At 37.7% G+C, this 24,902-nt stretch overlaps 2 protein-coding genes and 1 pseudogene across 2 annotated transcripts; all 3 read right to left on the bottom strand.

Moving 5' to 3' along the window:
- Window positions 1-519: 519 nt before the first annotated feature.
- On the bottom strand, window positions 520-5,429 carry LOC117703776 (olfactory receptor 4F6-like). The gene is made up of 2 exons (XM_076929454.1): window positions 5,243-5,429; window positions 520-3,065 (listed from the first exon to the last, which is right to left on the bottom strand). Exon 2 carries the CDS (start codon window positions 3,030-3,032, stop codon window positions 2,094-2,096), a length of 939 nt encoding a protein of 312 aa, XP_076785569.1. The 5' UTR covers window positions 3,033-3,065; window positions 5,243-5,429; the 3' UTR covers window positions 520-2,093.
- Window positions 5,430-13,490: 8,061 nt separating this feature from the next.
- On the bottom strand, window positions 13,491-14,421 carry LOC117703923 (olfactory receptor 4F15-like; annotated as a pseudogene).
- Window positions 14,422-18,371: 3,950 nt separating this feature from the next.
- On the bottom strand, window positions 18,372-21,892 carry LOC117703696 (olfactory receptor 4F3/4F16/4F29-like). The gene is made up of 2 exons (XM_034495492.2): window positions 21,573-21,892; window positions 18,372-20,492 (listed from the first exon to the last, which is right to left on the bottom strand). The coding sequence occupies exon 2, from the start codon at window positions 20,454-20,456 to the stop codon at window positions 19,494-19,496; it is 963 nt and encodes a 320-aa protein (XP_034351383.1). The 5' UTR covers window positions 20,457-20,492; window positions 21,573-21,892; the 3' UTR covers window positions 18,372-19,493.
- Window positions 21,893-24,902: the final 3,010 nt, after the last annotated feature.

The raw sequence follows: 24,902 nt of genomic DNA, 5'->3' as shown, positions 1-24,902 counted from the left end.
GCTATTGGAAACCTTTCAGGTTTTTTTTTTTTTTTTTTTTTTTTTTTAAACTCTTATGGGCTGGCAAGAAAGAAAAGGAAAGTGAATACACACACAGACACAAAGACACACACACACACACACACACACACACATACACACACACACACTGAGTGGATGAAGCAAAAGGCAGCGTCCAATAACTTCATACATACAAATATATGCATCCATGTATGCATATACACATTCACATACATGCATGCATGCAGACAGACCTACAGAGAGATATAAATATACATATACACATATACATATACACATACATATACATACACATATAAATATACATATACACAGTCAAACATTGAGTCACTAGAGCAAATTTCCATCAAGCAGGCTCCAAGTGTTTTACACATGTACACATGTATACATACATACATACACATATACACATACACCCCTGCTGGATGGAGCAAGCGCCGACACTGTTTTTTCTTCCATAGTTTATATATCCCACAAAAGTTGTCCAAGCAGGTAAAATTACAATGTGATTGCCTTCTATTTTTCTTTGAGTGAATGACTATGAAAAAACAGTGTGTTCCCCAATACCTTTACAAGAAAAAATCATAACCATAGTACAGGTAAAGAAAACACGATATTCCCAAGAACCCATGTACAGTTGTAACTAAGCAACTTGTTATAGATTAACAAAGTGTGAGCAAGCAAGGTAGTTTTCTCAGTCAGTTTCTCTTACCAGAAAGCAGCAATGTGTGGTTACAAAGAAAGGATTAATTATTTTGCTACTTATCTTTAAAGTAATCTTATAAGAATCTTAAAAGAACTATAAATTTAAACTTTTATACAAAAACCAGTCAAATCTTTAAATCCTCAGTATACAATCTAGTCATCAGCATTTTTTATTAAATCATATCAGGAAGCTGAGGGGAAAATGGATACAAGAAATCAATCATCACCAGCCCAGCATCAGTGAGAGTCATGTCTGTCAGTGCTGCCGTTGTTCTTGTTCCCTGACCTTACAAAGTTTCTAGCTTAACTATTAAGGGTGTGCCTTTCTGAACTTCAGATTGTTCCTTCAGATTTTCTATATCACAGTCAGTAGCAAAAACATCTCAACCTAGCTTCACTAACAATTTTTTTTTGTTTTTTTGAGACAGGGCTTCTCTGTGTAGTCCTGGCTGTCCTGCAACTCACTCTGTAGACCAGGCTAGCCTCGAACTCAGAAATCCGCCTGCCTCTGCCTCCCGAGTGCTGGGATTAAAGGCGTGCGCCACCACCGCCTGGCCTTCACTAACAATTTTATTTGTCCAAATGCTTTCTAAGGGTCGTGGTCACAGCTGACAACTTACATCTCTAAAGTTCTTCTCTAGGGTGGTGACTTAATTATTAATCTGCTCCATCAGCAATGCCTGAAAGAGATCAGGCTCTGTTGTTGTGAGTGCCAGAGATACTGCCCGGTGCAGGGCTGGAAGCCTCCTTACAGTTTTCATACAATTCTTAGATTGAGAGGGAAGTGAGGGCAGCAAGCAGAGCAGAACTCCAAACAGCATGAAGTCCTTAGGGGTCATCTTTCTCTGAGGCTCACTCCTTGAAACTGGGCTAACTGGTGGGCTGCGTTCCATGACTTCTAAACATTTGTTGTTCCAGCGACATGGCCCTCAGCAATTTCTCTTTACTGGATTGTGAAAGAGCCAGGTCATCAAATAAAGGGCTAATAAATAAGAAGCCAAAGGGACAGAAAATAGATCATCAGGAGAGTAAAACAAATCAGATGAAATGAAAGTTAATATTTGTGTTTAAAGTAAGTCTATTTAAGATGTGATTTTTACAAATGTGCTCTTTAACACTGACCATTATTGTACCGATCATGGTAGTGACATAAAATTATTGGAGGGGTAAGGCTGGCAAACTCTTTTGACTCCAAGTCCGTTGTATAAACAGTTGATGCACTGATATCCAAATCCAATTCAAGCAGAAAACAAGTAAGAGTACATAACATATTAGTACCCAGTGACATTCTGTTAGATATAAAGTAGTTTATATAGCATGTATCCATCTAAAATTCTACTTTGCATGTCCATGTACCTATGGTATATTTAAGAAAGCTTAATATAATTCATTAACCGTGTGCATAGTCTCTTCATTGCCACCTTCATCTCTTTATTCCTAAGTGTGTATATCACTGGATTTAGAAAAGGAGTAACAATTACATCAAAGATGGCAAGAAATTTATCCAGATGTGAGGTTGGAAATGGCCACGAGTAGAAGAAGATTAAGGGTCCAAAGAACAAAACTACCACCATGACATGAGATGACAGAGTGGAGAGGGCCTTACATAAACTACCCAAAGATTTCTTTTGAACAGTTACCAAAATAAATATGTAAGAGATTATCAGAATTAAAAAGGAGGCCACAGAAATGAAGCCACTATTGGCAGTAACCATAAACTCCAATGTGTTGGTGTTTATACAGGCAAGTTTAATAAATCTTGGAAGGTCGCAGAAAAAGCTGTCTAATTCATTAGGACCACAGAAGGGCAAGTCTACCACAAAAATCAACTGAGTCACTGAATGGATGAAGCCAATAATCCAAGAAGCAACCAAAATCAAAATGCACTTTTGTGGGCTCATGATGATCAGGTAGTGCAGAGGCTTACATATGGCAACATATCGGTCAAACGCCATGGCTATGAGCAGCACCATCTCAGTGCCACCTACTGCATGGATAAAAAAGATCTGAGTGATGCAACCCCCAAAAGAGATGGTTTTGTGCTTTCTCAGAAGGTCATAAATCATCTTGGGTGCTGTGAATGAGGAACATATCAAGTCAATGATGGAAAGATTGGCTAATAGGAAGTACATAGGGGACTGTAATTGGGGGTCTGAGGTTACAGTTAGCACAATGAGAAAGTTTCCCAACAGACTTGCCACGTAGAACACACAGGAAAAGAGGAAAAGGGATAGCTGGATTGTCCATGAGTTGGAGAGTCCCAGGAACACAAACTCAGACACCAAAGAGAGGTTTGTTCTACCCATTGCCTCTGGTGGCTGTGCCAACCCTTATTCTACCTGAAATAGAAGAGTGATGAAAAACTCTGGTTTAGGACAGCATTAGTTATTTGACAAAAAAGTCACAGACAATTTAAAGGACTAACATGCCTTTATAGACAGTTTAAGTAAAATCTCAATTATTAGTCTACTGGGAAATGAGAGCTGAGAGCAAGAGAAATAATTCAGGGAAGAGTCCCCCAACTGATGATCCAGTACCAAATGGTCAGCCCTGAAATCACATATATACAAGTAACACTATATGGATTGAGCAGATTATATTTATGTATTTAAGAATATATATGAATGCACACACACACACACACACACACACACACACACACGTAAACAATGAAAAAAAAAAAAGAAGCCATGAATTTGAAACAAAGTAAAGGGGTAATTCATGGAAAAGATTGGAGGGAGAAAAGGAGGAAATGATGTAGTCATATTATAATTTCAACAAGTAAATAAATATACCTTCTCTCACCTCGTCACTTTTTGTCATCTCTAGCAGATGGAAGAGCTGGCCCCAGGGCCATGAACTCAAGAAAGCTGGCTCTGTTCCTGACTGGCTACAGTGTTTGGGAGAGTGGGCATTGCACCTCACTGGGCATCACTGTGGAGCTGACCTTTCTGTGTGGTGGGGCGTGGGAGAGCTGGCCTAAGGCTGTCTGCAACTTGTCTGCTGTACCATGGTATGAGCAAGGGAGAGATGCCCTTTCCACTCCTTGCTGCCCCTTGTCACCTAAGGCAGAAGGAAGAGCAGGCCAGGTCATGAAAGCAGGAAAGCTGGCACTGTTCTTCATGGTGTACTGCAACACTGGGGTGGGGGCCTCAACATTCAGGGGGTGGGCCCTGCACCTCATCTGAGCAGCACAGCAGAGTTGGCCCTGCTGGTGCAGACTCTGGGGACCAGCCCCGAGAGAATGAGAGTAGGAGAGCTAGCTCTGCCCCTTGCTGGTTGTGGCATTAAGTGAGCTAGCTGATGCAGTGCTGGAGAGCTCACCCTGGTGGTGTGGGTGTAGGAGAGCTGGTGAGTTGACTAGCTTCCACCCAGGCTCAGATCCAGGACTCTGAGTTTACCCACCCCAAATCTATGCCATCGATGAACTGCTGGATCCCATGGAGGGGCAAGTCCTAAAGATCCAAAATTTTGCAGAATCTCCATTACACAAGGCATCTGAAAAAAGTCCTAGTGAGGATCCAGTATTGATAGTGTAGAAGAAGCCAGAAGCTCCAAACCAGACCAACAACTCTGCAAACAAAGAAATGTGGACAAAAGGGTGTATTTTGTGGGATAAAAATGAGACATACTGTGACACACTACAGTTTTCATGAGATTATTTTTCTCTTCTAGAGGAGAGGTTGCAAAGGTGGAGGCCAGGTACAAAGGGATGGGAGCTGAGTGGGACTGGGGTCTGTGATGTGAAACTCACAAAGAAGAAGTTAAAAAAAAAAAAGAAACCTCAAGAAATATAAAAAAGTGCTTTCTTCAGGCCAAAAATAAAAGTCAATTGATAAGCCTCTCATATAGTATACCGAAAGTTAAATCTTTAATGTAATTGGATAAACATATTTGTTATATTTAAAAAATATAATTTTGTAGGCACATCTTTCAGATGACTGAAAGGCTTTTGGATATTAAATGTGAAATTCTTAAGAGACTGTGGTTTACATAATTTGGAAATTCCTTAGTATATTAATAATATATATATATTTAAATATATATGATATATATATATTTTTTTTTCTGACCCAGAGATGAACATTTACGTGTAAACTGAGATGACAAGGTGACAGATGAGGGCGGAGGATGCAGGTTTATAGCACTCACTGTGTGTTTTAGAGGAATTAAGAAAAGCATGGGTACTGTGGAGCAGATTCTGACTGATGCTCAGTGGTTAACATGCTTCAATTTCCCCATTGAATTCATTTCTTTCTGGTTGATTAGGTTCTTCCTATGCGGTATGTGTTTCCACTTGAAAGTCTTATTTTCCCCAAAGATAGTTTGTTTCTATCAGAGGGTTAGAGAGGGGTACAAGGAGGAGAGACGAGTGGATCAAAAACAACAAAGTACAACACACACACACATATGCACATGCACACACACAAATACATGTCAATATGAAACTTACCATTTTGTGTACTAACTAGAGAAAATAATGAAAAAGCAGCTTCCATCCATCCATCTAACCTACCTGGATCAGTGTTGGAATGGTCACGGGTTAGACAACAACCCAAACCTGCTGAGCTCTAGCCTATGCCATGGCTTGACAGAAAAAAAAAAAAAAAAGTCAAATGTAATACCTCCACAGAGGAAAAGGCAGCTAATAAGAAGCACTGGAAAGTTACCTCAGTACTGCCATAAAATTCTGAAACTGCCATTCTGAGCATATTTGGCCAGGGGAATTGTTTCCAAGAACCACTGTAGTTTGGCCAGAGCCAAAGGGAAAATGTAGTAATGGGTCACTTGAGGAGAAAGAAGAGAGGCAAGGGATTTAGTGTTTAGTATTTAGTCTAGTTAGAAGATCACACAATGTTACATATTTTAAATCCCCTTGCCCTATTGATTTCTTACTTATAAGAAACTCCATAAAAGTGAAAAATATACTTTCCAAAAGTAAAAATGTAATTTATTATTTTAATAAGTTAGTAATAGAGACATAAAAGGAATAAACTATCCTGTAATGTTGACTCCAGAATATAATCCATGTCCCATGATAAGGGATGACCTAATTAGAAGTGATAAGAGGTAGAGCTGTTTGGTCACCATTGAGCCAATTTTTCATTGACTATGTGATATCAAGAGAAAAACAGAAATCAATAAGATTACCTCAAATTCAGAAACTCTAAGAGCCGGGGAAGCAATGAAAAGACAAGTTATTTATATTTTGACCTTTCATAGACTAAGTTTTTTTAACTTATAAAAATCAATAAACACACCGTGGGGGGGGGATGTGAGGGCGGGGAGGGGATAGTGAGGGGGGTAGGTGTGGTCACTGCCTCATAGAAGCATGAGGAGGGGGATGGGATAGGTTTCTGGGTGGTGGGAGGAAGTAGGCTAAGGGGATAAAATCTGAAATGTAAATACTACAACCAATTTTAAGAAGCGGGGAAAAAAAAAGTCTTCAGAACCAACATCTTAAAAAAAAAAATGTCAGGCCCCTGGGGGTGGGAAATTTTTTTTTCTTGATACTAAAACTTGTTCTGAGAATTGTATATTGCAGAATACACAGCCTTGGTGTATCTACTCATCAAGCATACTGAGCAGACCTGCCCAAACCTCTGATGTCCTGGAATTCCATCTGGATTCAGTGAAGACACAGCATCAGAGGCTTATCAACTTACTCTCCCCCCAACCCCTCTTCTAAAATCTCAACGCCCTTAATCAGCTTGAAGAAGTTAAAGAAGAGTCAGCGCCCCTATTCCCTGAGCTTGGGGACTAATGTGGTTAATAATGGTCTGTCTTTCTAGGGACAAGTAGTGGTTTTGTTGGAACAGGGGGGATTAGCTAGGACTTACTGCATAGCCATAACCTACTGGTAGAAATCTGTATAATTATTATCAAGATGAAGTTATAAATTCTTAAATGGTACAAAATTTACTTTGATCTCAAATTTAAGGTTTTCATTGGTACGAGCTCCTTATTAATATAAAAGTGAGATGAATATTGATACGCTCATGGGCATTGTGCCTGTATAACACATTTAGGAATACAAGGCCTAGACCCAGCCCTTTTTTAACTTTTTTAACTTATTTGGGACGGTTAACCTATGAGTTAAGGGACTATAGCAAATTCATATTTTTGAGTTTATTGTTAGGGTGCTTTCCATATTTTACTTAGAAATAGCTGAGAGGAGTCAACAGAAAACAGTCCAGGTTACCTTACATGGATAGTTGGTTTTCAAAACATCAGAAGTCCATAGAACTGATGCTACAAATATTTATATATTAATGTTCATATTGATTAGAGACCTGTCTGCTCCTGACAGCTTCCTGTTGTGGATTCTAAGAAGAAATTGAGCATCCTTGGAGTTACTCCAGTTGTGTGGTAACAGCCACTAGGCAAGAATTGCCTCTCTCCATCTACAGACAAATTACTGTCCAGAAAAGGACACACATGCAGAATAGTCGACTGATTATATCTGCCTAGACAGAGTAATCAGTCCTTAATAATCCTGCATCACCAAGGTCTGTCAGATGATTCTGGGCCAGAAGGCTGAAGATTTAATGCTCCAACGTTCGGTAGTATAGGGGCTTTTCAGGTGTTCAGAGGTCTCTATAAATTGGCTAAGTTTTAGAAGCTATGATTTGTGCTTCCCACAATTATAGTTAACTCAGTCATTCTGGATTTCTGACGGGGTTGAAAACTTATAGCTATTTACCGTAAGAGAAAAGATTTGAGTGGATGGTTGGCAGCTGACATTCATCCTAAAGCCAGGTTCAGAACTAAATGTTTTAGTTAGGATAGATGACAGAGGTGCTGGTTAGTCAACAAAATGATGGACTGGGTATTAAGACTATCTTGTACCTCACTGGTACAAATTGGCATAATTATGCTCTAATTGTATTTTGAGAGAAAAGTTTTATTTTAACAGGAAGGGTGATGTGTAGGAGGAGCTAAGGTAGGAGGAGTACTGAGAGGAAGAAAAGGAGTAAGAAGAGGAGGAGAAGAAGGATAGGAGAAGCTAGGTGATGAAAGAGAGAAAGAGGAGGGGAGACAGGGAGGCAGATATTCATGTATCTCCACCAGTCAAAGATAGTTGTTATATCTAGGTCGGTGAGTGGGTTACACCTCTGATTGAACAATTCCAAACTTATAACGCTTATGATTAACATTATTTAAAAAAATGTATAAATGCAAAAAGGAAAAGGGGGCATGGGATAGGGGTTTTCTAAGGGGGGGGAAAGGGGATGGCATCTGAAGTGTAAATAAAATATCTAATAAAAAAAAGAAAAAAAAATCAATAGAACCTAAAATTTATGGATAAAATGTGTTACTTTTTATAAAAACTTTGTAGAAAGGGCCATTTGTAATTCATAATTATATAGTTTTTCATTGGTGATGACATAATACCTTAAATTAATGTTAGTTTAGCTGTGCAGAATTTTAAAATTCAAGCTAAGATGCTGAATAGTTGTTCTGTTTCAATTAGAGTTCCCCAGAAGTATAGGCCATTTATCAGACTGGATATGGAATGGTTTATGCGGCCTTATTTACATGCCTAGAGCCTTGGAGATCTGTAGTATAGACACTTCTTTGAAAATAGTCTTTGGTTGTCAGTTTTGCCCAAGATTTGTTAGCTCTTGATTGTTGATCAAAGAATACAAGCAGAAAAAATATTCTTAAGCAAGGCTGCAAAGCAACCTAACTTCTGGAATCCACGAAACAAAACCTTTGCTACATCTCATTGGTCAAAGTAACCTCAGGCACCAAGTCAGCTTTAAGACTGGAGAAATAGATTCCACCTATTGGCAGAATGAATATATATATATATATATCTCAACCAGAGATTTTATGACTAACCATTTTGAGTTGTGTTGATTAACCAAGTCTCTATTGTAATTAAGTTACTACTTTTCCTGACCTCTTTATTTGAGAACTGATCTCAGTATGTAGCCCAAGCTAGCTGTGAGCTCATGATTCTCTTGTAGTAGCCCTCTGAGTTCTGGGGTTACAGGTTGGTATTAGCACCTTACTTAGTGTGATGTGTAACTCTCCACTGTTCTGAGACAGTGTCATTGTGACATTCTCAAAGTAATGTCAGCTGTTTTCCATGTCTGCCACTTTATCTCATATGCAACAGGGTTATAGTAAGACTATAAAATGTTTTATTTCTTATTTATTTTCTCTTTCTTCTCCCTACCCAGTGTGTTTGTGTGTTCATGTTACATCATGCTGTGGAGTTCAGGGGACAACTTGGAGTTGGGTCTCTCCGTCCATAATTTGAGCTTGGGGGAATGGCCTCAGGTTGTTCAGTTTGGTGGCAATTGTCTATCTATCTGTTCATCCATCTTTCTGTCCCTTAAATATCTTCTCAAGGAGTTTAACTCTTGATATTATAAACATGACTTGATTTGCTCACATGACCTTCTAGAGTTTTGTGTGCCTTGTGCTGAAGAGGCTTCCTGTACATAAATACGTTTCAAGAACATAAAGTAGAAACAGCCTGATTACTAAAGTTGAAAGGCGCTTCCCTTCAGTAATCTATGGTAACAAAATCTTCAACACCAATGAATCAGATTATGCATACAAACATATCTTTTTACTACACACACACACACACACACACACAAAGACACATATTTTCATACATATATACATAGTCTCTGATTAACTGTGATGTTTATAGAATGGAAGTTTGGGAGATGAGAGACAAAGCCTTTATGAGTCTGAAAGATAACAGCAGACAAGGCCACTCTAAGTAACAAAAGTATCAAGAGAGTCATGTAGCTTGATTTCCCTCTCACATGGCTTACAAATTCCTACATGCTCCTGTGCAGGCTGGAAATGGCAGTGTTTGGATACAATGCAGAAAATGTAATGACCTTGCTTTGACTAAATCTATACATCAAGGTTTTCTTAGTTGCTCTGTCTTAGTTTTACTGCTGTAAACAAACACCAGGACTTAGGAAACTCCTTTAAGAATAACATTTATTTGAATCTGGCTTACAGTTTCAGAGGTTCAGCCCATTATCATCAAGGCAGGAGCATGGCAGCATCCAGGCAGGAATGTTGTAGGAGGACCTTAGAGTTCTACATCTCTATCTGAAGGCTATTAGACTGGCTTCCAGGCAGCTAGGATGAGGGTCTTAAAGCCCATGCCCACAGTGACACAACTCTTTCAACAAGACCACACCTCCAAATAGTGACATTCCCTGAGCCAAACATATTCAAACCACTATATTGCTTTAACTTAAAAACATTCCACCTTTTGGTGAATGCATTTTTTTCATGTTAATATTTTGAATGTGTTTTTGGTTATTTTGCTAGAGTAAATTTAAAACCTGCTTGCCATAACGATTTTAAAGCATGATTTCCATAATTTATTTATAAAAATCAGACTTGTAGATCTAATTTAAAATAAAATAGCAGTTGATCATCAACTTAATTTGATCACTTTGATCAAATCTGATAAAGTTTGGGTTATACAATTTCTAAAGTTTGGCTTTAGCTTTATAATCCATTTATGAGTAACAGAAATAATCAAGTCAAAGCGATTAATCTTCAGTTCTCTCTCACTTTCAATTTCCCCTTGTGCTCCTTTGTTTCACAAGGCACTTTTTACTGCATAAGCCTCAGAAAGCATTCTCTTGTAACTGGGTAGGGACTCTCACTTTGATGTTCTAAATGTTTCCACCTTTCCTATAACCAAATTGACTTTCAGAACTGAAATGGAATCATGTTACTCTCAGAGTCACAATGCTCCCTTTATCTCTCATTACTCTAAGCAGGTCCATATGGCCTCTGCCTACCTCTTCAGCTGTATCTTTATTCTCCATGATCCAATAGGAAGACTCCTGCACTTCATCCTCTAGGCCTGCTTTTTAACAGTATGCCATATCTTTGAGTGATAGTCATGAGCTGTGAAATATTTTTTAACATCTAGTTGACAATCTTCTATTCAATTTTCCTCTCCCCAACAAACTTTCTTGATTATATAACTTGAAATAAAAATTATATGTATTTGAGTTGTATGAAACTGTCTTTGATATACAAAGGGAACTTTAAGTCACAGTGAAGTTAGTTAACTTAGGTACTAACTCCACCATTACTTTGCCATGGTGAAAGTATTTCTGTCTATGCTCTCAGCAATTTAGAGCATATAGTACATAATGAGGAGCTGTAGTCACCATGCCACAGACTAGAACTTCAGGACAGACAGACTAGAATGCATTTTTCTTTACAACTTTTAACACAAATTTCATCTTCCTGCCCCAATGACCTTTAGACTATTGTTTGTTCTACCTTTACATCAGCAACTTGTTATAGATGTAGTCATAGATGCACAGAGAAGCAGGAATAGATATCTGTTACATGCCATTTATGTGTTGTGTTAAAATAATTTGTTTTTCAATGACCCACTCTTCTACTAAGTGGTGACAGCCCTGAAATCTGTAACTGTGCATCATTAATCTTATTTTATCTTCCACTGGCACATAGTAATTTTTCTGAATATTGATGCCTGTATAAAGGTAATTGATCTAATTTTAATTTTTCTGCTTTAGATAAAGAAAAGGTTAATCAGAGGCTTCCAGCATAGGCTGACTCTTGACAATCATTAAAAAAAAAGTGCATCGGTCCTTTTTATTTACCATTTATTGATTAAGAATATGTATAAAAAGGGTAGTTCAGCAAGGCTTAATAAAATACACTAATTCCAAAATAGAATGAAATGTCCAGTTTTAGAATGAGATTTCTTTCACCATCAGCATCGAAAGAAGGAAAATGAGGGAGCCAGGTGAGGTTAGGAAAAGTAAGCCCAGATAGGCTTCCTTCTGGTCCTCTGTGTACTTCAGGACAATTCTCAGTCTAAGAATAGATTACAGATCCCACTCCAAAGAATCCCCGCCCCCAAATCAAACCAACCAACCAACCAACCAACCAACCAACCAACCAACCAACCAACCAAGAAACAAAACAAAAAACCCAAGGTCACTACCAATTCCTGGGGAGAAAATAGGAATGGATTATCTCTGTTGTTGGAAGGTAATTGGGTGAAGAAAAACAGAACAGCAGTTTACAGGGCATATGATAACAAGGGACCAAATACTGACAGGAAACAGACAAAGAGCTTTTCAGTGACTTAGGAATTCTTGACATCTTCAGAATTCATGGGAGCAACAGTAAATGTGTTTCACTGGGAAAAGAAACTTGACCAGCTAAGGACAATGTCTGGCGGTCATTTTTTTCCACCTGTTAATCAAACACTAGCTTAAAATTGGTTAATCTTCTGCATCAAATAATACAAACTTACATTCTGTGGTAATGAAATGTCTTCTGAGTCTTCAATATTTTCTTCAAATGACATGACACTATCATGGAATAAAGATATCTCAACAATAGATGGTTCACTGTCCTTCAGTTATGTATGATTGTGTTTAGACTGAAGAAGACTATAGAATTATTTTACTATAAAACTTACTGCTCAGTCCTATCATATCTGAATAGCAAAGAAGTGAATATTTAACGAGGTATTAACATGTCAGACTATAGATCTCAAATATATTTTATTGACTTGATGTTTGTTCTATTGTTTTGTAGTGCTATGTGAAGGTACAAAAATGTGTTTAGAAATTCTAAATGCAGGTGAGGCAGAAGAGTATTTTGATTCACATTAGGACTGCTTGCCTTTGCAGCCTAGATCTGCCACTTGCCAGCTGGTATCTTTGGTGTAATTAGTGAGACTCTTATGTCTTAGTTCTCTAATCTATAATACAAGAATGAAAATATCACCCATTTAGTTTTTGCTAGGATTTAATCAATGCACATATACAACTTGGAATATTATATACATATAAAACTTTTTGGAGGTTGTACAGAGGGACCTGTGGGTGGTTGCAGATAGGGGGATCCTGGTGGGAGCCTAAAAGTTGGCTGTGATGCACCCATGGGTGGCAGAGTAGACGGCCATTAGTTGTAGGACTCAGGCTAGGTTTGGAGTGTTATGGAAAAGCTAAGAAGGGCAATAACCACCTCTGGAGGAGGACTTGGGTACCGAGTAGGCTGGTTATAAAATTAAATGTTTAACGATTAAAACAAAATGACGTCAGATTATCATCCGTCTTCCTGCCCTCAGAGTCTCATTTACTAGCCTGTGTGAGACTGTCATAGCATCACACACTCACCACATCAGCATTCTCACAGGGTTTTTAGGGACTATTAATTGGTTTAGCTCAGCTGCAAACACAAACATTGCCTTCTGTAGCCATCGTTTTCACCATCTTAACCAAAACCATTTATTGGGCCCTTACTGGAACAGGGAACTATAACCATGAAAGGGGTAACGCTCATCCACAAGAGTGAATGCTTGGAATAGCCTCTGTGTAACCCCTACTGGAGGCTTAAGAACACTAGAACTGGTAGTTTGAGGCAAAAACCAACTTGATTTGAGGTATTTTTACTTAGCAATCATAAAAGGAACAATCATAAAATTAAGGAAAATATTTCTTAACTTATTTTGAAAAATCATCAAGGTAAAATACTGTACAGAATTATCCTATTAAATACTTTATGTGAAGCATACGGCACAGAGTCTGAAGCATAAAAACTCCAGTTCTAAATCCCGTTATCTGTGTTGATTAAGGTACTGGAGATGATAACTTGGTGAACTCCTAAATTTAACCTGATATACAAAATCCTTAATAGAGAAGTGAAATGTCACTGAGTTTATTTTCCTCATGGTCACTGAGTGTAGATTTGCCTTTGTTGTTTTCATGAGGTATTTAGGATGCCTTCCTGTTATTCACAAGCTGGGAGCAGAGTTTCCTCATTGCTGCCTTCATCTCCTTGTTCCTGAATGTGTAGATGACTGGATTCAGAAAGGGGGTGAGGACTGCATCAAAAATGGCAAGAAATTTGTCTAAGTGTGATGAAGGGAAGGGCCAGGTGTAGAAGAAGATTAATGGTCCAAAGAACAAAACCACCACAGTCACGTGAGCTGACAAAGTAGAGAGGGCCTTCGATATGCCACCTGAAGAGTGTTTCCTAACAGTCACCAAAATGAAGATATAAGAAATGATGAGTGTGAAGAAGGAGCCCACAGAGATGAGTCCACTGTTGGCTGTGACCATGAACACCAATTTATTGGTCTCTGTGCAAGCAAGTTTAATAAGCTGAGGGAGATCACAGTAAAAGCTGTCTAATACATTAGGTCCACAGAAGGGCAAGTCTACATCAAAAGCTAGTTGGGCCACTGAGTGGATAAGTCCAAGGATCCAGGATACTGCCAAGATTAAAATGCATATTTGTGGTCTCATGATGGTCAAGTAGTAAAGAGGTTTGCATATGGCTACATACCTATCAAAGGCCATGGCTATGAGAAGCACCATTTCTGTGCCCCCAATAACATGTATAAAGAAGATCTGAGTTATACAACCTCCGAATGAGATGACTTTGTGCTTTCTAAAAAGGTCATAAATCATCTTGGGTGCTGTAACAGAACAACCTGTCAGGTCAGGAAATGAGAGATTGGCCAGCAGGAAGTACATGGGGGTTGGCGTGAGCAGTCACAGAGAACACAATGAGGAGGTTTCCCATCAGACTTGCCATGTAGAACACATAAGAAAAGAGGAAGAGAAACAGTCGGATTCCCCATTTATTGGAGAGTTTCAAGAACACCAACGCAGACAGAACAGAGTGATTGTCTTTATCCATTGCTATGGAGAACAGAATTGTATCCAAGAAAACCTGAAAGAGGCATAGAAATGAAAAAGGAAGCTTTGTGTGGAGTTAGTAACTGTATCAGTTTCAAACTGTAACATATTTCTGCATAGAGCCAATACACCTCAGCATAACTTCTATGTGCTCTTGTAGGAATTTGTCATTTACCCAATGCCATGAGCCACTGCATATCATTTCCTTTATTCCCTAACATCATCCAAATAAAAATTGGGAAATCTTTATGGGTAAATATTAGAAAAGAACAAATAATTGACCTGAAGAAAGATTATGAATAGACTAAAGACTCCCCAGAAATAACACACATTGAATAAAAAAAAATGGGAAGACACTCCTCCTTCTAATTTTTCTCCCAGTAGTTGCTCTTATCGATGGCATTTTCCCAATGTCAAGAATTTTCTGGTGATCTTTTTTTTCTTACTCCTTTTAGCAATCTGGTGGAGTACTATTACTCTCTTTAACATGTATCATAGTTAATCTTTTGTCAAATGACAATCACTTTGTCCATATAAATGGAGAAGATAATGTAGAAACCATAATGACATCCCATGTTTTCTCAGTCCAGGGAGAACAAAGGGTTAGAGGTCTAGGTTGTAGAAGTATCAGAGTAGGAGCAAGGTCAGAAATGATACTTAAGATGCAAATAAAAAGCATGGATTATGTGAATAAAATATAGAAAATTTAATTTTTGTTGTAAAGTTTATTAAAAATTTCTACAAGGTTGAGATTTGTAGATCATTTTCACACTTCAATGCATGGTAGAAACCTCACCAATTTGGAGTCAGAAAATATAATCAGGACCTAAGCCCATGTCCTTGAGACCTCAAGGAAGGATTCTTTTCTCTCTCCCTTTCACACTCTACTCACTGGTTGCTTCCTATTTCATTGTCTGTAGAAGTTCCAGGGCTGAGTGCAGATGAGGAATAATTATTCCAAGTCTAACATTTTAGTTATTTTATAATATACAGTTTATTTATTTATTTATTTAATGTATGTGCATACGCTGTCACTGTCTTCAGACACACCCGAAGAGGGCATCAGGTCCCCATTACAGATGGTTGTGAGCTACCATGTGGTTACTGGGAATTGAACTTGGGACCTGTGGAAGAGCAGTCAGTGCTCTTAACCGCTGAGCCATCTCTCCAGTCCATATACAGTGCTCTTAAGTATTCTATTTTAGCACACACAATGTAAATAATAGTAAAAATGCACCTTGTAAGATCACCAAGCAAGTAATGTGCTCTGAAAACTTTTGTGAAATAAAAAAGACACCTGTTTTCTTCTACCATTTTATGGAAGATGTTTTCTGGCCCTTTGTATTGGGAATCTTCTCTTACTTCTATTCCTATTATTCATAGGTTTGATCTTTTCATTGTGTCCACGACTTCCTAGATGTTTTGGATTAAGAGCTTTGTGCCTTTTGTATTTTCTCTGACTGTTGTGTCAATGTCTTCTACGGTATCCTCTACCCCTGAGAGTCTCCCTCCTATCTCTTGTATTCTGTTGGAGATACTTGCATCTGTGACTCCTGATCTCTTTCCTAGATTTTCCATCTCTAGGGTTGTCTCCATTTGTGATTTCTTTATTGTTTCTATTTCCATTTTTTTTAGATCCTGGATAGTTTTGTTCAGTTCCTTTCCCTGTTTGATGTGTTTTCCTGTATTCTTTATGGGCTTTATTTGTTTTCTCTTTAAGGGGTTTCTACCTGTTTACCTGTGTTCTGTACTTCTTTAAGGGAGTTATTTGTGTCCTCTTTAAAGTTGTATGTCATTTTCATGAGATGGGATTTCAACTTAGAATCTTGCTTTTTAGGTATGTTAAGGTATCTCTGGTGGGAGAACTGGGTTCTGATGCTGCCAAGTGGGATTGGTTTCTGTTGCTTATGATTTTATGCTTGTCTCTTCCCATCTGGTTATCTTTGATGTTAACTAGCCTTGCTGTCTCTGATTGGAGCCTGTCCCTCCTTTGAGCCTATGAGCCTGTGAGTCTGTGAGCCTGGTTTTGACAGGTGGGGTGGGGGGCTGGAGCACATGATCTGCTCTCCTCCTCCCCCCTGCCCCCCCCCCCCCCCGCAGATTGGAAAGAAGATTTGTCACCAGCAGGGTGGGAGGTCCTGTGTCTTCTGCACCCTAGGAAGTGGGGGTGGGGTGGGGTGGGGTGGGAGTATCTGTTAGGCCAGGTATTGGGGCAGGGGCTCTCACTCCTGAGCCTTGTTGTGATGGACCTCCTGGGAGTCAAGCTGTCTCTGGATGTGGGTGGATGGGTGGTACTGCTGCAGCACAGGATTTGTTCCAGGGCACCAGTTGTAAACTGGAAGAAATGTGTGTCTCTGGCATGACAGGAAGTCCTGTGTCCTCTGGGCCCTGGGGTGTGTGTGTCCCTGTTAAGCCAGGCATTGGGGCTGGGGAGGGAGAGTCTCATCTGTGAGTTTGGTTGTGATGGGCACAGGGAGGGAGGGGGCTGGAGCATATGATCTGCCCTCAGGCACAGTTGCTGACCAAAGGGAAGATGAGGCAGGAAGTCCTGAGTCCTGCAACACTGATTCTTAAAACTACTCACTGTTGTCACAAATACCAGGCTTTCTGGCAAAGAACTCATGTGTTTCACTAACATGAAATCTCAATATATTCATGTTAATCCACACATGAGTATCTCCTTACTCCTACAGCAGAAATGTAGAGGAGGGGAAGAATTGGAATCCTCTATGGTAGCTGGTTATCAAGGGAATTACATGATCAGATTTATAGAAAATCTTTGGTGGATTTACCAAGAGGTTCAATTCTGAGATGGAGTCAGGACATTAAGGATAAGAGAGTAACTAAGAAAAGACATTGAAAAGTGAGATTAAAAGACAAAATACAATGTTAGAAAGAACTAACAGAAGACTGGGGGATAAAGCCCACTGGAAGAGTGGTTGTCTAATGCAAACAAGGTTCAATTCCTAATGAAGAGTGCTACATTAGGAATAAATTAGGGATTTATTACACTGTCTAAATGAATGCCTAGTTTAGATATCTTAGGATTAATTCCCAATGTGCTGTGTGTCCATTGTACTGTGCTGTGTGTTTGTGTGTGTATGTGTTTGTGAGTGTGTTTGTTTGTGTCTGTGTGTGCATTTGTGTGTATGTGTGTATGTATGGTATGTGTGAGTGTAGGTGTGTGTGTGTGTGAATATTTGTGTGTATGAGTATATGTTTTTGTGTGTGTATGCACAGACACGTATGTATGCATGTGTGCATGAGTGTGTGTGTGATTCTGCAAAACAAAAAGACAAATCCAAGAAAAATCAAACCAAATCAGACCAAAACAGGGAAAAAGAATCCTAGGAAATAGGTATCAGAATCTAGGTAATTTTTGCAACTAAGATACATAGTTATGCCAAGTTAGAGACAAGCTAAAGAGTTAGGGCATTATGAGAAACTGACAATCTTATTAGTATGCTACACATGCAATTTCTCTTTCAAAATCATTGGCTGGAGTTTTACATAGAAACCCACATTGGAGCCTTTGGAGGATATTTCAGAGGGATTTTGAAGTAGTTGTCTCGAAAAAGGAGTGCCAGCTCATCTATTTTCCAAGTTCACAATGCTCTGCTGGTACTGTAGCTGAGGGTCAGTGGCATGATTATGCCAGATATCAATGAAAGATATTGCTTGAAGCCCTCAGCTTTGCCCCTCTACTGCTTTTCTCATAGTTTCTTGCAAGGAGTGCTGTAGATCGCTTGGGAGCCATGCATGGCAGGTCTGTTTCATATCAATTGTATAACCCAAACATAAAAAATAGTGTATTCAGGTGACACCTGGTCTAACTCACCTGGTAATACAAGTAGTGAGGTAATTTTCCTAATTTTGTCTTAACTGCAAAGATGTAATTATTTTCTATTCTAATTTCTGTACTTTTTACATAGTTATAAGCAAGGCCCACAATAATATTATTTTGTATTTTATTGATAATATAGTATTTTCACTTTTTAGCTACAAAATATTCAAAGTATTCATATTGACCTACAAGCCACACATATTTCTTTGTCAAAACAATGACTAGACAAAGAGAGGATGCAATATTTTCATATACACATGTGCAATAGTAATCTACATCACCTAGTCTCAGAAATATGTACTGTCTAAAATTATTAGATGTTTCCTGTTTTTCTCTGTAATTGACCACAAAGCTTACTTTTCAATTATAACTACATGTAAACCTCTTAGAAATAGTCAAATCTGCCTGTCAGTGAACTAATTCAGATAATGAAAGCCTTAAATTCTTGAATTTATCCAGCTAAAAATCTTCATTTTGTGTATTTCTGTTGCTGTACAGATACTGAGCAATTCACAAGGCTTGAATCGAGTTTGTTATGCAGTTTAGAAAAGCTACCCCTGTCTCTGAGGACCGGTGTCAAAGAGAAGTTACCAACATTTGAGATAAATAACAAAGTGTGTTCAGTGTGTGAAGTTCCAGAAGTTGCCATCTCTTCCATAAAATACATGGCATCTGGTATAAGTCGTATTTTAGAATTAATTTACTGCTTTTTAATACTTTTAGAATTCAAAAGTTCTTAGCAAGAATTAATCATATCTGCAGAGAATACTTGATGAGGTACTTCACAATAGTTATTTAAAACACTAAGTTGAAAAGACTTTTGAAACTATTTTTAAGCACTAAATAAAAATATTTAATTAAAATCTATTTAATTAAACTACAGTTACATCATTAATTTCTTCCCATACCCCTCTGATGTCTGACTACTCTTCCCCATCAAATACAAGGCCTCATCTTCTTTTACTGTTTTCACATAAACATAAATTTTACAAACACATACATATATATGTATATATACATATATCTACACATGAATATATGCATATACATATGTATCTGTATGTGTATATCTATATATATATCTATACATATATATGTATATATACATACCATATGGCATGTAAATACCATCTGCTGGGTCCATTCAATTTTGCTTGCATGTATATGTTTCTATGGAAGAGCATGCAGTACAGGGTAAAAAAATGTTTTATTCTCAAGAACGTTCTAGTTTAATCTGAATCTCTTAATCTGCCAATGAAAGAATTTTTGAAACTTAAAGCCCTAAAAAGGAGTCTCCTCATTGCAACCTTCATTTCATTATTTCTAAGTGTATAGATGACAGGATTCATAAAAGGAGTGATAATGACATCAAAAATTGCTAAAAATTTATCTATGGGTAATGTAGGGAAAGGCCACACATAGACAATAATGCAAGGACCAAAGAAGAAAACAACCACTGTGATGTGAGCCGAGAGAGTGGAGAGCGCCTTGGAGGAAGCACCCGAGGAGTGTTTACGCACAGTGACCAGGATGAAGACATAAGACACGATCAGGATGAAGAAAGTGGCCATGGAGATGAAACCACTGTTGGCAGTGACCAGGAACTCCAGTCTGTATGTGTCTGTACACGCGAGCTTGATGAACCGAGGAAAATCACAATAAAAGCTGTCCATTTTATTAGCTCCACAGAAGGGTAAATTTACAACAAAAGCCAATTGGGCCACAGAATGGATAAGGCCAATGGTCCAAGCAAGAGCCAAAAGAACAATGCACATTCTGAGACTCATGATGGTCAGGTAGTGGAGGGGCTTACAGATAGCAATGTACCTGTCATAGGCCATGACTATGAGCAATACCATCTCTGTTCCCCCGACAGTGTGAATGAAAAACATCTGAGTGATGCAGCCATTCAAGGAGATGACTTTGTGCTTTCTGAAGAGGTCATAAATCATCTTTGGAGTAGCGATGCTGGACACACCTGTATCAATGAAGGAGAGGTTTGCCAGCAGGAAGTACATGGGGGAGTGCAGGTGATGGTCTGAGATGATTGTGAGCACAATAAGCAGGTTTCCCAGCATGCTTGCCACATAAAACACTGTGAAGAACAGGAAAAGGAGAATCTGGATTCTCCATGAATTGGTGAGGCCTAGCAACAAAAATTCTGATACCACTGAGCGATTTCCTCCATCCATCAACTTGTGGAAGCTTGACCATGAGTTGACTGTTACCTGAAGGGCATAAGAGGGCAAAATTAATTCTTATGCAGAAGGATTTTCTTGGTTGTAAAGTAATGAGCCAAATTAAACATTAAACCAACCTGTTGTTTTACAGTGCAATTATACAGAATCACAGAGAGACAAGGCACAGAATTTTCCTGTGCTTATATATTTAGGGTGATTTGATAATTTAAACCTAAATTTACTATGCCAGCGTATAATCAAGAGAGGAAAAATAGAAGCAAATCCCTTGGGCCTCTAAGGAGAGTCAAAGAAGCTGTCCAGGCTCTTGTCCTCACCAACTTCCACATGAGAAATTACTTATGCATGCTAAAAGAAATCTGTGCTTTCAGAAGCTATGCCTTGCTTACTTACTTTGTTCTGGATTTCATTTTGTTTAAATTACAGATACATCTTGTTTTCCTGGCTTTGCAATATTCTCATAAATAAAAATTATATTTTTCAAAATATTAATATTTGTTTGCTTAGACTAGTACATTTTCATTAATTAAATTTGTTCTTTGATAATTTTATGTATGAATACAATGCATATTGTCCACCCTCATTCCCGACTCTTTTTATCTTCCATCCACCTTGTTCATACCTTTCCCCCCCAAATTCCATTATTTTCATACACATTTGTTTTGTTTTGTGATCCACTTAGTTTAATCAGTTTCAGCTGTTTAGCTACAGGTCTGGTGCTCTCTTTTGGAAGTCAGCATGCTCAGCAGTGGGTACATAACTAGAGACAATTCTACTTTGAGCCTGAGCAACGACTCATACTGAAGAGTAAAAATGTCAGTTTTGTCTGCCAAAAAGATACAACTGAATTTATCACTTTCATAAAGAAGTATGAGAAAATGAGAAGCTTCAATCATTTGAGAGCTATAATTCCCAAAGGGAAAACAGGTATCCCTTTAATTGATGCTTAAAAGTAAATGAAATGAAAACTATATAAAGCAAAGAACCTGAAAGTAGAAGTTAGAAAATATTGCTATGAAAATCTAAAAGAGTAAGAAACGGATATGGGAAATAAAATATGAAAATATGCATTTTCCCATGTAATGCTTTTTTTGGTGATAAACATGCTACCTTTAACTTATAGCCAGCTTGGAGCCTCCTGTAAACATCTTCTGCAAAAGCATGAGCACAAGTCACACATGTTCATTTGATCCTCTTCTCTCTGCTTCTACAACACACAAAAAAATCATGTCAAGAATAGGTTGTAGCTTAATGTGAGGTAAAATAATTTATGACCAATAGTTGTAGGCAGATCCTCTGTCCACAAGTAGGTTGGACTGATGTCTACTGTGAACCGTGTGCTCACACATGTGTTTTAGTTACATGGCAATGCTTTAAGTGGGAGAGTTTTTCCAGGTTTAGAGAAGGATAACTTCAATTCTGACGAAGAGCATCACTGTTTCCAAAACAAAGAGCCTTATCTTGTTTTTCCCCAGTAAAAAAGCTTCTAATTAGTGTGGTCCACTGAGTCTACTGTCATCCAGGGAATAAAAGGACAAAAAGCATGAAGAACAAAAGCAGCTCACAGATAGATGTTCAGAATAATTTTTGCCTCAGGATGAGTTGTTAAAGTAACTGATGAGAAATTCAACCCCTCAGAAATCTGAGAGGCAGAAATGCTAGACAATAGTCAAGTATCCCTTGTAGAATTAGCAATGAAGCCTTATTAAATGAGAAACTAGGGTATGCCAAGCTGTCATTCATTTTGGCAATCTTTCAGTTCCATACAGTCTCAATCCCAGACCTTAGGCTGTAGATATTTCCTATTCAAAAGATAGTCAAAGAATTGAGTGCTAATTATTAAGTAGTAGAGTAGTATTTTTATGCCTCAATATTTTCAGTCAATTCTGTGACCATATTTAAGAAGACTTTGTCCCCACATTTTATAATTTTTTCACAGTGTTTTCTCAAGTTCTATAAATTCCATCATTCTTTAGATATAAATGCCTCAAGTTAATCCTGTGGAAAATTACAATTGGCAACCTTCAACATCACTGCCATATTGTCCTACCTCCTAATGTGTGAAAAAAAGCAAGCAGTGGTATCCAATGTAGAACATATAGTCAACACTTAACAAATAAATACTTTCTTTCTACCAGTGTATTTGGATCAAATTCAGTGACTGCCATTACAGAGACAAATTATGACTGACTCTTATGCGATATGGAGGAATGAAAACTCATAAAATGTTGGTGGGAATGAAGAGTATTTTAGATGCTAAGTGACTATATGGAGATTCCTCAAGAAAAAATATTGGAATGTCAATAAGATGCCTACATGATCATGTTGATTGCTCTATTATTGAAAGTCTATATTACAATGCACTCTACTGAAAAATCCTTCTTTCCTCCCTTCTTTCCTCTCTTTGTCTCTTCCCTCCATCTTTCCCTCCTTCCCTTCCTCCTTTTCTTTCTCCTTTCTTTCTTTTCTTTCTTTGACAGGAGTGAAAACCAGGACCTTACATATTGGAAGGAATGTGTTCTATACTGGTTACCTACTAAGGGTGTATTTTAAAATTATTATGGATATAACTCTATCCTTTTAAAAATGAATGTACTAATTTATGTTGGAACATAATTTACAAGTTTCCTTTTTGAATACCAAACCAAACTTTTTAAAATTTGAACCTTTGATAAAAACTCTTTGACAAGTATGGAATGGTATTTCAGAGTGTCATGTAAGCACTTGCTCATATTTCTGTCCATTTTATGTTAAATCTTTAATGCTATATCAAAATATATTTTAATAACCTTGAGCTGTAACCTTTTGGACTATTAATATAGTTATCACAACTTTCAGTTTCTTCCATTGCTGTACTTCACATAGCACTTTAAACAGAAGCAATGGATTAGAATCATTCTGTTGTGTTAGAATTTGCATTTGTAAGACTTACATATTCCTGGAAGATGCAGTACTTCATTTTGTTTCTGTGTTTTATATGTCTAGCATGATGGGAAACTCCCTCATCATTTTCACGGTGGCTTCTGACCCTTACTTACATTCTCCTATGTACTTTCTGTTGGCCAATCTCTCCTTCATTGATTTAGGTGTTTCATGTGTCACTTGTCCCAAGATGATTTATGACCTGTTCAGAAAGCACAAAGTCATCTCCTTTAGAGGCTGCATCACTCAGATCTTTTTCATCCATGTCATCGGTGGTGTTGAGGTGGTTCTGCTCATAGGCATGGCATATGATAGATATGTAGCCATATGTAAGCCTCTCCATTATTTGACCATTATGAATGCAAAAATGTGGATTTTCATCTAGTGGTTGCCTGGGTGGTGGGCCTTGTGCATTCTCTGGTTCAATTTGTTTATATAGTAAATTTACCATTCCATGGTAAATTATCATTCTTAAATAAATAAGCAACAAAAGATATGATGGGGTGACTGGGAGGGGCAGTTAGATGGATGTAAAGTGAATAGGTTACAAAAATGAAAAAAATACATAGAAATGTTCAAATAGCATTTTTTGCTAGATTTTAGCAAAATCTAGATTAATGATATGAACTTCAAGTGTTTGAAAGAAGTATATGATTGATATATTCTTTCCTAGTTAAAAATTATAAAACCTACTGGGGCATGTGTTTGTACATCAAGGTATACAGGATACATGGAATAATTATATGCTTGAGATTATTTAGTGCCACATATGCCATATATTACTTACTCTACAAGCACTATGGATATTTGTGTTCAGTTTAGAGATGAATATTTATGACCGGTTTTTATTATTTCTTTATACATTATTTTTGGAGTAAAATTTTCTGCCATTTTACAGTTTTGTTTTGTTAAACATGTACTCACTGAATACTTAAATCTTGACAAAAGCTTGTGGATAAATAGCTATGTAAGACAATTTTTATTCCTTGGAGAAGTTTTTACACTGTTGAGCTATAGAATGAAAAAAATAAAAAGATTCTTAACATCATTGATTTAGTATAGGGAGAAGTATATACAAGATGTCAGAAGATTATAGACAGGAACACAGTAGAGCACACCTATGTATCAAGTTACCCGAGGCATTTCCAAAAAATATAGTCAAATGTCCTCACCATTTTTCAAGGAAATAAAATGCTTCAACTGTGTGAGAGTGGAAATTTCCAAAGATAAAAAATATGAATTAGTTTAAACAATTTAAAAAAAGTAAATGACAATCACAAATAGGTCTTGGAATTTATCAACTACAGAAAACAAAAAGGGAAGATAGAATAAGAAAATAGAAAGTAATGTGGTAATGAAGATGTAAGATCATTGTGCAGTTTTTTTCTAATACATTTTCATGTGGTCAGAATTCTACTAGCATCTAATATCCATCTCAGTGTCTTATATAAAAAGCTCCCTCAACACCAAGAACAAAAGTCACAGATTTTATCCTCTTCCTCATACGAGAAACAAATT

This window comes from Arvicanthis niloticus, chromosome 2 (assembly GCF_011762505.2).
Source record: "Arvicanthis niloticus isolate mArvNil1 chromosome 2, mArvNil1.pat.X, whole genome shotgun sequence".
Taxonomy (NCBI): Eukaryota; Metazoa; Chordata; class Mammalia; order Rodentia; family Muridae; genus Arvicanthis; species Arvicanthis niloticus.
The sequence above is the reverse complement of the archived record's forward strand: the minus strand, read 5'-3'. Positions and strand labels throughout refer to the sequence as shown.

What these genes read in the sequence shown, in the direction of transcription:
- LOC117703776 (XM_076929454.1), bottom strand. Translation starts at nt 3,032, where the DNA reads ATGGGTAGAACAAACCTCTCTTTGGTGTCTGAGTTTGTGTTCCTGGGA.
- LOC117703696 (XM_034495492.2), bottom strand. Translation starts at nt 20,456, where the DNA reads ATGGATGGAGGAAATCGCTCAGTGGTATCAGAATTTTTGTTGCTAGGC.